We start from the raw sequence: 12,106 nt of genomic DNA on the forward strand, positions 1-12,106 counted from the left end.
CTGGCCATGGCAAAGCCCATTACAAAAAAACCCCAGCGACAGCAGATGTAGTACTCATGCTTCTAAAATAGCCCAGCCCCAAAGCAGCTGACTCACGGTAACATGCCTGCCTGCCTGGTGCCCTCCCCTCTGCGGGAAGCAGCTGCTCAGCAGAAGCTCAGGCAGCAGCACGGACAGTGTCAGCACTCGCTCTTCCCACGGACGGACGTGCCGGGTATGTGGCAGAAGTGCTAAGGAACATAATGGGGTGGGATCCAGACAGAGGTGCCAGTTTGGAGAGCTTGGAAGTATGACTGGAAGGGGAAAAGTGTGCTAAGACATGATAGCCATGAAAGAGTAAGGAAAGGAATGAGGTGAGAAATAGGCCACCATATATTGTCTTAAGAAGAAAAATAGAGCAACATGCTTTTGAGACACTGCCTTGAGGATACAGACAAATATAGTTAGTTTATTAGGAAGCTGGTCATTTTCACATCACATAACAATTAAGCTCTGCTTTAATACTAGGGACATGTTCTTCTTTTCCTGGTCCTGCAGTTCTTCCTGGGAAGCTGTACTGAGTAAGAGACATCTTTTATTACACAGCCCAGACTTATTTGCATATTTACACCTTTTTTCTTAGTGCCAGTACTGTGTCTTTTAGCTTAAACACTTCTCTTCCCAGTCTTTAGCTGCAGATCTGTCTACAGGAAATAAACTACTCATTTCTCAGCTTTCGTTCTGTGGGCTAGAACAGCCATGCTCTTCCACTTTCTTCTTCATACTTTTCAAACGATCCAAGTAGCTTTTCTTGCTATTATTTCAGAGTTCACATGTTTCTTTTACAGCTCAATACACTATTCTGGCTGCTCAGTATACTACATCGAATTCCTCAGAGATCAGACCTTAACAAGGGCCTGTAAAATAGCATTAGTGCTTTTTAGTCTCTCTTGGAAATATAACACTCAAAAGGAACTGTAAGCATTGTTTTCTTTTTTTTTTTTTTTTTCCTTTACAAATACTTCACACACAGTGTATCACCCTGAATTTTATCCTGTTTCTGTGTCCCCATCTGCCCCCCCAATCACAACACAATTCATCCTATGTGATACTCAAATATTCCTCTTTATTAATAATCACTCTTGATAACAAAATTTACTGTTAACACTTTATTGTTCATTTAAGACTTATTAAATGCCTTATGAGTGAATTTTGAGAAAATTCATTCCTACGCTTGCTCCAAAAGGTTATTTCTCTTGTATCTGTTTCAAACTCCTGTTAGAATGCCCATCTTGCCAAGTTCAACTAAAATAGTCCAGGTGAAGGGCATCTAAATGACTTCCTTTTCCTAAATAAGTAAAACCTCAAAAAGGTATCTGATATGTTTGGCACAATCTATTTTGGGAAAGCCATATGATATGTTTTCACTGACCTTTTAATTATTCTTCTCTAAAAGTTTCAAAGTTTTTTTTTGAAGCCTTATGTGCTGCTGCAGACAGACAGTACATGCAGACGACAGGTGCCCAATAAACTTTTAGAGCATGTTTGCTGAACTCCCATCACTTATTGACACTGCGAAACTTGACAGATCCTTTCAGAATATTGCTTCACCTCCTTTTTCCGTGCTCTAAAGATTTCTTTTATACCACAGAAGGCCAGGATTGTCTGAAAATTACACTGGAAACCTAATAAGCTTTCTGGATCATTTGTTAGTCTCAGTGCTGAATAGCTTTTATTTTCACTGACTGTTCTATTTTTCCTTTGAAGCTACATTTTAACATTCTGTATTTTTCACGTAAGCTTCCATAAAGTTATTTGAAACTTTTGTATAGAACTCTATCTTTTGCACTCAACTTTAAAATACCAAAACCCCTCAACATTTATAAGGAAACCTCCTCAGATGACAAAAATTTAGAGTAGGGGTTCACAGTTTTTAGTGACTCTCTTTATTTGCATCTCCTGACAGATCACTTTAAAACAGCTTGTGTACCACTAAGGGTATACCTATCACAGTTTGGGATTGATTGTAATTATTTTTAGGCTTTAAGAAGTATAAAATGAACCACTTGGACTGGGAAAAAATAAAAGATGGGAATGAAAAAGATATATTTCTAACTAAATATAAAGTTGAGATAGATGAGAATTATTCATTAAGGTACCAACAGAAATTACCAGCTACGGTGAGGATTATCCTGATCCTCTTCCTGTCAGGAGCTTGTCTTAATAATTTTAGTTTATCTTCAACACAACAGAAATACCTCATGCAAACACATTTTAGCTCTGGAAAACTGTAGTCAAATATAAAAATTCCACAGATCAAGCTTTAATCTTGTTTAATCACATGCGTTATACAGATTTGGAGTTCTCTACATAGTGTATTTAAGTCTTTTGCTCTACTAATATTTGATTAGATTAAAGTGGTTGCGCAAACACTACAAAGATCAGGGCAACATAAATTATCCAGACAGGAATTTTTCAACTGATGCCTGTCTTTGCCAAATGATGTACTGTAATTATAGAACAGAACTAGGCAGAACTTATTGAGAATCTAACATCAGGATCATAAAAGTAAAAAGTCCTCTACTAGCAAAAATAAGTTAGACTAGAAGATCAAAACCTTTACTGATAGAAGTTAGTACTAAAAAGATCATGCTCCTCTTTAGAGAGACATTAAAAAAAACACCCACATTGGGCTATTTCTAGGTCTGTCCTAGAGCAGCTGGAGCAAGAAGTATTTTCTAAGCAGTCTGATCATTATTCCAGCATCTTAACCAATTGACCCGATCACCTGGTCTGCGATACCTGGTATGATGATCTCAGGGACATCCAGAATGTTGCCAAATGAAGCAGTTTTACGATGGCCTCGTTTAGGCTTGGAATAGGCTGAAAAAATACACATACACAATACACATGCAAAACACTAAAATGGCAATAGCAAAATTATTAAATTTGTAATATTGCATTTTTCATAAACTTTGTTAAACTGTAGTTCATGCAAAAATATTTCATGCAGAATAAACTGCATTGCCTTTCACTCATGCTTACACATAGTAAAGCAACTGTTAAAAAGCAAAAACGCAGAACTAGCCATCAATACAACACCGTGTAATTAGTTATAGTTAGCAACACAAAAGTCAAACACAGAAAGCAGCATGGCAACAAGAAGGGAAAACCAAATGTAATTATCCAAACAGAGAACAAAGTAAATTATTTCAGATCACCTGTATATTCAGAACAAATTCTTGATTGCCTGAACTTATGTAGCACTTCCTCTTTAGTGCTGGGCATAAGCTATTTTATAAACAAGATTAAAAGTCGGATACTTCTGTTTCTTTGAACCACCTCCTGTTAAAGCAAACCTAACCTGTCTCTGAAAAATATGCTTATTGTTACTACATTGCACAAACATTCCTGCCCTTTGAGTGAAGATTTTTTGTTTTGAAAACTGGATACCACTACCAACCTTTTCATTTCTGAATGATGTTCAAGAAACATACTATGCTTTGGGGTAAAATTTGTTTTCTTAATTATTATTCTGCTGCTTCAGTACCTACAGATAAAGTTTCCATTTAGTGAAAAGTCTAAATACAGCTCCCAAAGGTAGAATGTTGCAGCATGTTTATCTAAAACTTAACATAGAATACTGTCGTGTATGATGTGATTTACTCTAAACACTTAATCTAGCAATAAATGGAACAAGAAAATTAAAAAAATCTTGACTATTTACTCTCAACAACAGCCCAATTCTCACCCAGTCACATTTTTTTTCCCCAAGTCACAACATTATTTCTGTCATAGAGATAACAAGGTTAAAAAACAAAGCAAAAAATCATACAATGCCATTTCAGCTCTTTTTTAAAAAGGTATGGTCAGACGGGCTTGACCTGATTTCTAGTACTGCATGAAGTAATTAAAAAAATAAATAAATAACCCACCCCAAACTCTACTATATTCAATGTATTCTTTTGTTTCAAGAAGAAGAAACCTTACAGTCACAATGACAGCAACAACAAAAAACTTAAAATGTTTTGAAATAATGATTACTATTCAAAACAATGTACTTAAGGAAGACAAACCAGGAAAATTAAAAACTCACACAAAAGGAAGGCCAGAGTTATCTTCACTAATGTCAAAACTTTACATTGACTTTAGAGTGTCAGTGACTAAAGTGAGTCCTGACATTTTAAAATAAAAACGCATATTATTATTATCAGGTAAGTACACAGCTGCCGCCTGTGTTAGGGGACCTTTAGAGATACTCAGGGTGAGAAGTGTTGCACAATCATTCAGTCAAAGGCTAACAATACAAAAGACAAATCTTGGAATAAGTCTTTAAAATAAGAACATAGAAGTAAGAAGTATATAGGGCAAGATAATATTAACCTATGAGTATCTTCAGTATTTAGTAAAACAAGATCCTGGAATAATCATAATATAACAAAGAACAATAGTAAAATCATTGTGGTGCAGAAGAATCAGGATATAATGCATATTTCCTTACTACTTACAGTTCTTTGATTAATTATCAGATTGGTAGAGAAATACAAGATCAACTACATAACTCTGGACTAACCAAAGTAATTTTGTCTGATTATGGTATGTAACCACAGATTTAAATAAAAAAATTCCAGATATGAAACTTAAAACTTGCATAGATTAACAAACAATATCCTTGATGAAGAAAACAGACAAGAAAGTGAAGGGTGGAGAACACAAGATAAAGTCAATAAAATGCTATGGCTTCACACATTTTTATTAACTCAGTCTTTTGGGAAGAACTAAGATTACTTTCACCATAAAATTAAGTGTTTATACTTGCACATAAAATCTAATTCACTCAAGGATTCAAGGATTTAGATACAACAGTGTATAGCTACCTGAAATAAAGCATCTGAAGCTATTTATTACTATTTCTGAAACAAAAGATATCAATGCTTTGTTCATCTGATGAATAAAATGTTTATCTTTTTGAGATATGTTAAAGTGAATTTTAAGTTATTTGGGAAAATGCTGAATTTCAAACCTACCTCTTCATTTTTAAGTACTAGAGGAATAACCTTTAAGAAAATGTTATTTTAGAAATAATTGTGATGGAATGAGATGGAAAAACATTATTTCAGATGCAAAGGATAAAGCTTGTGCATTTGGAACTAGACTGATATTTACAAGTCTCAATGATTTTAGAAAGGTGAAAGTCTAATTCGACAATAGTAATCTCTTCCCTGACATTAAAAATACCTAATTAAAGTACTCAGCCTGTCTGGCAGTTGAACGTACAACAGTGAATGAAGTAACTTTCCCCCACAACTAATAAAGGACAATAAGGACAGTAAAGACTACGTGAAAAGTTGAATATGTTCATATGGCTAATTTTATTAACCTTCTCTAAGACTGTCCTAAAAAAATCCTACTTATTTTCTTCTTACCAATTCCTTACTCTGTCTCCCAAACATAATTTTACCTGTGGTAGAAGGTATTCTTGCTTCTATTTCAGACATGTCAGCACTCATCCTTTTTGCTTCTCCTGAAACAAGGGCTGACTGTGGTCGCCCACGAACATCTGACAAGCTCTCCACACTGCTCCCACGAGATGGGGGTAAACTCAAACGGCCAGGTTCACCCTGTTTCAATAGTTATATTTTTAAAGAGAAAGAAAAAAATTCTGCAGAAGCCCTTCCATGATATAATCATTATGTAGGTTAAAATAATTTCTATAACATAGATTTTAAAAACAAGTCAAAATTTTAGAAAATATTAAAAAAAAATACTGTCATTTAAGAATCAAATATCTTGCATCTTGGCTCTTTCAAAATAATTAACTTTAGTTGCATTCAAACTGAGGAGAATTAGCACAATGTTGTCACAAGATAATATTGGTATTTTTCCATCCCATTTGAAATAAAATAGTGTTTTCAAAATTAGCATAAATGTCACACTAAACTTCTGGTTCTAACTTCAGGCAATGACATGCAAATATACATATTTTTTAACCTAATGAATCCCCTTAAATGAACTGTTTTTTGATTTCATTGGAGATACCTTATTAGTGCCTTCCAGTTTATATTTTTGGAATCATTCAGTAGTCTTCCATCCCTTTTCATGCTCTTTCCTGTAAGTAACTGACTCCAATTTTGTATTATATTTGAAAGAATAGCCACTGATGCTTTATAGCATTGCAACACTTTTGTCCATCTTTGTCCATTTCTATTATGGCTCAAAACTGGAGACGTTTGCTTACCGGCTGCTTGGCTGTATTTTTCATTTGCTGTGCCAATTTTGATTCCAAACGTTTAATAGTGTCATTGGTAGAAGCTCCTTGGAAGTCACCTGGTTCCATGTTAGCATCACTCTTGTTACTTGTGTTTGTAGAAGTGATGTCCATGAACGAACCTAGAAATCAGCAATAAGGTCAAATTTACATTAAAAATGCTAATGTGCATTTCTTCAAACATTCTCAGCAGCTAAATTTTGCTGTAGAGCAACTCTTTTGAAAGCTTTTAACAAAAAGCAAGACTGCAACAGATCCACAAATAAAAGAAGTAAAATGGAGTAGGTGGAAGAAAGAACATACAACTAAGTACTACAATGACATTTGAGGTCAGTCTTTAGCTTGCTCTGAAACTAGAGTAGATGGTAAATTAACAACACAACCAGCAACATCATTCACAACTCGTGGCAAGGTCCATCGTTTACTACAGAGGAGCACAAATACCTGAAAAGTAACAGGCAATATTTATATGTAACGTAGGGTAATAAATCATATCTTAAAATCATGTGCTGAAGGGTGGAGAACACAAGATAAAGTCAGTAAAATGCTATGGCTGAAAAGATTTTATAATGTAATTTGCAGGTCGCTGAGTTGCAAAGTAGCCAGTGAAACTTCATTCAAAATAACAGTATTTTGGAGATAGGAAACAAACAAATCAAGCAGCGAAAGGTGAAGACACTTTATATTAATAACTACTGACGTGGAAAAACTGTATTCTATAAAATCAGAGGACTGAACACTGAACAATCTTTATTTTCTATTAGTAAAAGGATTTCTCTGGGGCCAGAACTACTTGAAAGCCTAGCTTACATTTTGTTCTACTCCCCTTTCTGGTGATTTCCTTGTGTTTCTTTAAACTTATGTACTTACTGCAGCTGCCTAAACAACTACAAGTTTAAACTGTAGGGATCATAACTGAAAGCAGGCACAGCTTTCCAGAACAGTCAAAAATTTATGTCAGCTCCTACACATTACACATGACTGGAAGTATCAATTGCTAGCGATCTTCAGGGAAACAAAAAGGAGACCTTAAACTTGGACATTCTGAGCTAGCTTTTATTACATGCTTATTTTCCATTAAAATGACCTGTATGCTTCAGCAAAACTATTTATCTGAGAACAATATAAATATGATGTGGTACAAAGTCTTAAAAAATAGATTTCTGCCAATGCTTAGGATTTTTGAAAGGTTACCTTTCGAAATCAAATTAAAATCAACATACCAAATCAACATAAAAGTGTGCTCTATAATCCACCTGCATTGCTTTATGGTGTTCTTTTCTTTTATTTATACAACTGTACCTGTACTAGTGGCAGAGTTGCTTTGGCCTTCATCTGAATACTGGCAAGGATACTGCAGAGGTTCATCAGCTCCTGGAAAGTACTGTGGAAAAAAAGCAGTATGTTAATAATAGTAAAAAGCAATTAGAATTGCTTTAAAATAATTCAAACAGTACTTCGTGAAATAATTCATAAACATAATAAATCATATGTTATACATGATTATAAGAATTTATATAGAAGTAAATCCAATTATTTTAAGTATTGCATTAAAATGCATCTATGACTCCTATTATTAATTTCCACATATTTGTTATAAATGAAATACTATACACCTCCAATAAGGAAAGAAATAACTCTCTTTCTCTTTTACCATAATAATTTTTCTTTATAATCAAAAAAAGAAGGAGAGAGAACACACGAGCCTGCCTTTAAAGTGAGTTAAAAGGCATACCTGTTGTAATTCAACTTCCAAACAGGCTAAGAAATGATTAAGATACTAGAAAAGTGTTATACCCGCATCAAGTGTGTCATTATTTTAACAATTTCCTCCATGGAAGGTCGTTGTGAGGGATCCTTGGACCAACAACGGGTCATTAAACTCTCAATTGGTTTAGGTAAGTTTTTGATCAGTGGTGGCCGAGTACCTATAATTGAAATTAGAAAAACAACGATTCGTTAAGCAGAGACTGTAAGAAGACTGACAATGAATAACCTCTGTCTGATACTTTGCTAAATAAATAGAAGAAAACATATAGTTAGTTGTAGTCTGATGGAACTGGCTCGTACTGGATTTTCTGACTTTCAAACAAAGAACTGACAACAAAAGTTCACTTGCTTGCACCACATACAAGTTACAGGTACATACAAACAAGAAATAAAACAGAAAACTTTTCCTTCAATAGCGGTTTGAATAAATTCACTGACTGACCAAATACAATGTATTGCAGTGGTAATTAAAGTGACAAATTAATATATTACAGCTTTCTGAAGAGTAAAGCTCTAGTCCAAGCTAGAAAGCCTTTGATTCTTAATGCTGAACTCACCAAAAAAAAAAAAAAAAAAAGACTTTTGAGGCTGCTTTTGCTCATAAGAATTTCCTGAAAAATTAGTAAGCATTAGTAAGTTTGACAGAAGCATTAATTTTGGATGACTTTTTCCACAGACTCTGCACATTTTCAATTATATACTACACTTGAAGTAAAATATAATCTATTCATCTGGTTTTGGTTCCAATTTCTACCCTTTTTATTATTTCAGCAAGTACAATTAATAGACATCCAGTTGTGTTTAACACATGAGATGTAGCGACATTTTGCAAAGAAAGCAGTCAGTATTTAAAGATGTATTAGCCATAGCTTTTCTCCCTTGTTTGTTCATTATTTCATTTGTAATTATATGTAGCAGGAAATCATAGAATAGCTTCGTTTGGAAGGGACCTTGAAGATCACCTAGTTCCAACCCCCTGCCATAGCCAGGGATGCCACCCACTAGATCAGGTTGACCAAGGCCCCATCCAACCTGGCCGTGAACACTTTCAGGGATGGGGCATCCACAGCTTCTCTGGGCAACCTCTGCCAGTGCCTCACCACCCTGTGAGCAAAGAACTTCCTCCCAACACCTAATCTAAATCTCCCCTCTTTTAGTTTAAAACTGTTCTCCCTTGTACTATCACTATCTTTTTTGTACTATCACTATCTTTATTGTAAGTCCCTTTTTAGTAGTGAAAGGCTACATTGAGGTGTCCCTGGAGCCTTCTCTTCTTCAGGCTGAACATTATTAGGAACATTATTGTCTCAACATTAGGAAAAGGTTCTTCACTGAGAGGGTGGATAGGCACTGGAACAGGCTGCCCAGGTCACGGCACTCTGCCTGTTGGAGTTCAAGGAACATTTGGACAATGCTCTCAGACACATGGTCTGATTTTTGGGTGGTCCTGTGCAGAGCCAGTTAGATCCAATGATCTTTGTGGATCCCTTCTAACTCAGGATATTCTACGAACATTCCCAGCTCTCTCAGCCTTTCTTCATACGAGAGGTACCCCAGCCCTCTGATCATCTGGACCCTCCCTAACAGATCCACATCCTTCTTGTGCTGGGGGCCCCAGACCTGGATGCAGCACTCCAATTGGGTCCTCACAAGGGCAGAGCAGAGGGGCACAATCACCTCCCTCCACCTGCTGGCCACCCCTCTGTTGCTGCAGCCCAGGATGCAGTTGGCCTTCTGGGCTTCAAGCACGCACTGCTGGCTCATGTCAAGCTTCTTGTCCACCAGAAACACCAAGTCCTTCTCTGCAGTGTTGTTCTCAATGAGTTCTCTTCCCCGTCTGTCCTCATGTCTGGGATTGTCTCGACCCAGGTACAGCAACTTGCACTTGGACTTGTTGAACCTCATTAGGTTCATGTGGGCCCACTTGTCTAGCTTGTCCAGGTCCCTTTGGATGGCATCCCTTCCTTCTGTTGTATTGACTGCAACACTCAGCTTGGTGTCATCTGCAAACTTGCTGAAGGTGCACTTGATCCCATTGTCTATATATAAAGATATTAACAGTACCTGTCCCAAGACAGACCCCTGAGGGACACCACTCTTCAATGCAAACTTTGCAGCAGCCAAATAACACAAAAACCAGAACTGATACAAAAGTGCCAGTGTCTTAATATTAAATCTTTATGACAAAAAGTGCTTACTTAATGAAACATAAAACTGAAAAACTAATAATTTAAAGCTGCACACTGAAGAATGTTTAGCAAATTTATAGGTCAAATATACAACTTGAAACGCAGTTAAACGTTTTCAACTCACCATTGTGAACTGCCCACATTATGCGGAAAGCTGGACCACCAATCTCATCAAAAGGTTTCCTACGGGTGATTACCTCCCAGAGAATAATACCCCAACTGAAAACGTCACATTTTTCACTGTAATTGCTACCTGAAAGAAATCAGCAATATAATCTGTCTGTTTTATATATAACACACTAAAAGTAAGTAAAATTTGAGATGAAAAACAGCTCTATATGCTTTTTTTTACCTCATATTTTTCCCGAAGAAAATAAAGATAAATCTAAAGCTGTTTAGAACTGCTTTAGCTGCTAACTTAAGACTGATATCATGACTGATCATTAAGAACGCCTCTCTTGAAATCAGTCCTTTTCACCCCGAAATTATAAAATGTCAGTTTTGTTATATAATATCATACGCTATTTGTTAAGTTTCAAAGATCTCTTGAATTTAGAACTTAACTGATTATTTTTGCTTCATGTAAATATGGCTGTTGAACTTGCTTCTTCCACATTAGTCACATGTCAGCCAATAAAAATCTCTGCCATATCCATTGCTCTTAATTAAAGGTCTTTGGCAGAACCAATGTTACCATATGAACAAATCAGCGGATTCCCCAATTTTTCACCATCTTATTTTCCCTGTTTATCATTTTTACTCTTTTTGTCATGTCGTTATTTAAATTAAGTTTTGATCACAACTTGAATATTTCTAAGCTTCCTGTTACAGGTGCAGAAGACATATAGTTGATATAGAATAACAAATAAGAATGTTCATAGGCTACAAAGGAAGGCTGTATGCTCTGTAACCCTACCTCATACAAATAACAAAAGAAACGTGAAGGATGTAATAGTATGTGAATAAATATAAGTGATAGGGATTTTCTCACATGTCTTTGAGCAAGGATCAAAACTGGCATTGAATGGCCAAGATTTTTGGTTTTGTTGCTAATACATAATCAGAAAGCATCATTGAAACAAATCATTTCATAAACAGCAGAATTGATGAATTCCAGTCTCCTGTGGATACCTATTTTATAACACCCAGTTGCAACAGGCTCTACACTACCTATGAGCCATCCTCTTCTGGTCTGCAGACTTCTGACAAACTGTGCAAGGAAAGCAGCATGCTCTCAGACTGGTCGGTGTGTAAGAACTGATCTGGGAGCCAAACAGAACAAACAGGCTGCAGCCATGCAACCAGAAGTCCTCTCTAAGCAGCACAACTAATTTGAACTTCTCATGGTTACTGATTTTACAAAACTCACAAGAACTTGACATCTTCAAATGTGGCAAATGAATTTAAAAGTTACTGAAGGGGACAGTAGCAATAACAACAACATTAGCTTCATCAGTCAGCTTTTTTTTTTTTTTTTTTTTTTTTTCCCCAAAAGGTATCTGGGTAGCTGTTAACAATGGCAGTCTTTGTACCTGTGCAGCCACAGCACTTTCATCTACACAATCAACCCTGTCTTAGCCACTCCACTTTTGCTGGTCATTCTCCCTAGCCATCGCAAGATTGGATCCCAGAAAGAGGAGCCTTAATACTGCTGTGTGGAGCAATGCAGTAAGGAGCTTAGCTCCCCTCTCCTATGTCAAAACCTCTGCGTGGCAAGAAGAAAGGGACAACTTTCAGGCTCCTTGTCTCTGCCAGATCTGAAGATCAGATGAAGTCACATTTCAGTGGAGACAGCTTTCTAAAGCAGAAAAAAGTTGCTCCTTCATTAAGACCAAGCAAAGACCCCATGTGGTATGCAGTGGGAGACAGACAGCCCATGACAGGGAAGTAATGCTATTCT

The 12,106-nt window shown here is 36.2% G+C and overlaps 1 protein-coding gene across 4 annotated transcripts in view; it reads right to left on the reverse strand.

Annotated features, from left to right (window-relative positions):
• MAP3K7 (mitogen-activated protein kinase kinase kinase 7) overlaps positions 1-12,106 on the reverse strand; it is a 51,108-nt gene that overhangs the window by 19,846 nt on the left and 19,156 nt on the right. For 2 of the 4 annotated variants that reach the window (XM_082757399.1, XM_082757398.1), the window contains exons 7-12: positions 10,331-10,459; positions 8,045-8,175; positions 7,550-7,631; positions 6,218-6,369; positions 5,441-5,600; positions 2,782-2,862 (exon numbers count right to left, since the gene is read on the reverse strand). In XM_082757399.1, the coding sequence (XP_082613525.1) occupies positions 2,782-2,862; positions 5,441-5,600; positions 6,218-6,369; positions 7,550-7,631; positions 8,045-8,175; positions 10,331-10,459 (735 nt within the window). The remainder of the gene's footprint in view (positions 1-2,781; positions 2,863-5,440; positions 5,601-6,217; positions 6,370-7,549; positions 7,632-8,044; positions 8,176-10,330; positions 10,460-12,106) is intronic. The other 2 variants (XM_082757400.1, XM_082757401.1) reach the window with 1 other exon arrangement.

This window comes from Aythya marila (assembly GCF_965140915.1).
Source record: "Aythya marila genome assembly, chromosome: 3".
NCBI classification, from domain to species: domain Eukaryota; kingdom Metazoa; phylum Chordata; class Aves; order Anseriformes; family Anatidae; genus Aythya; species Aythya marila.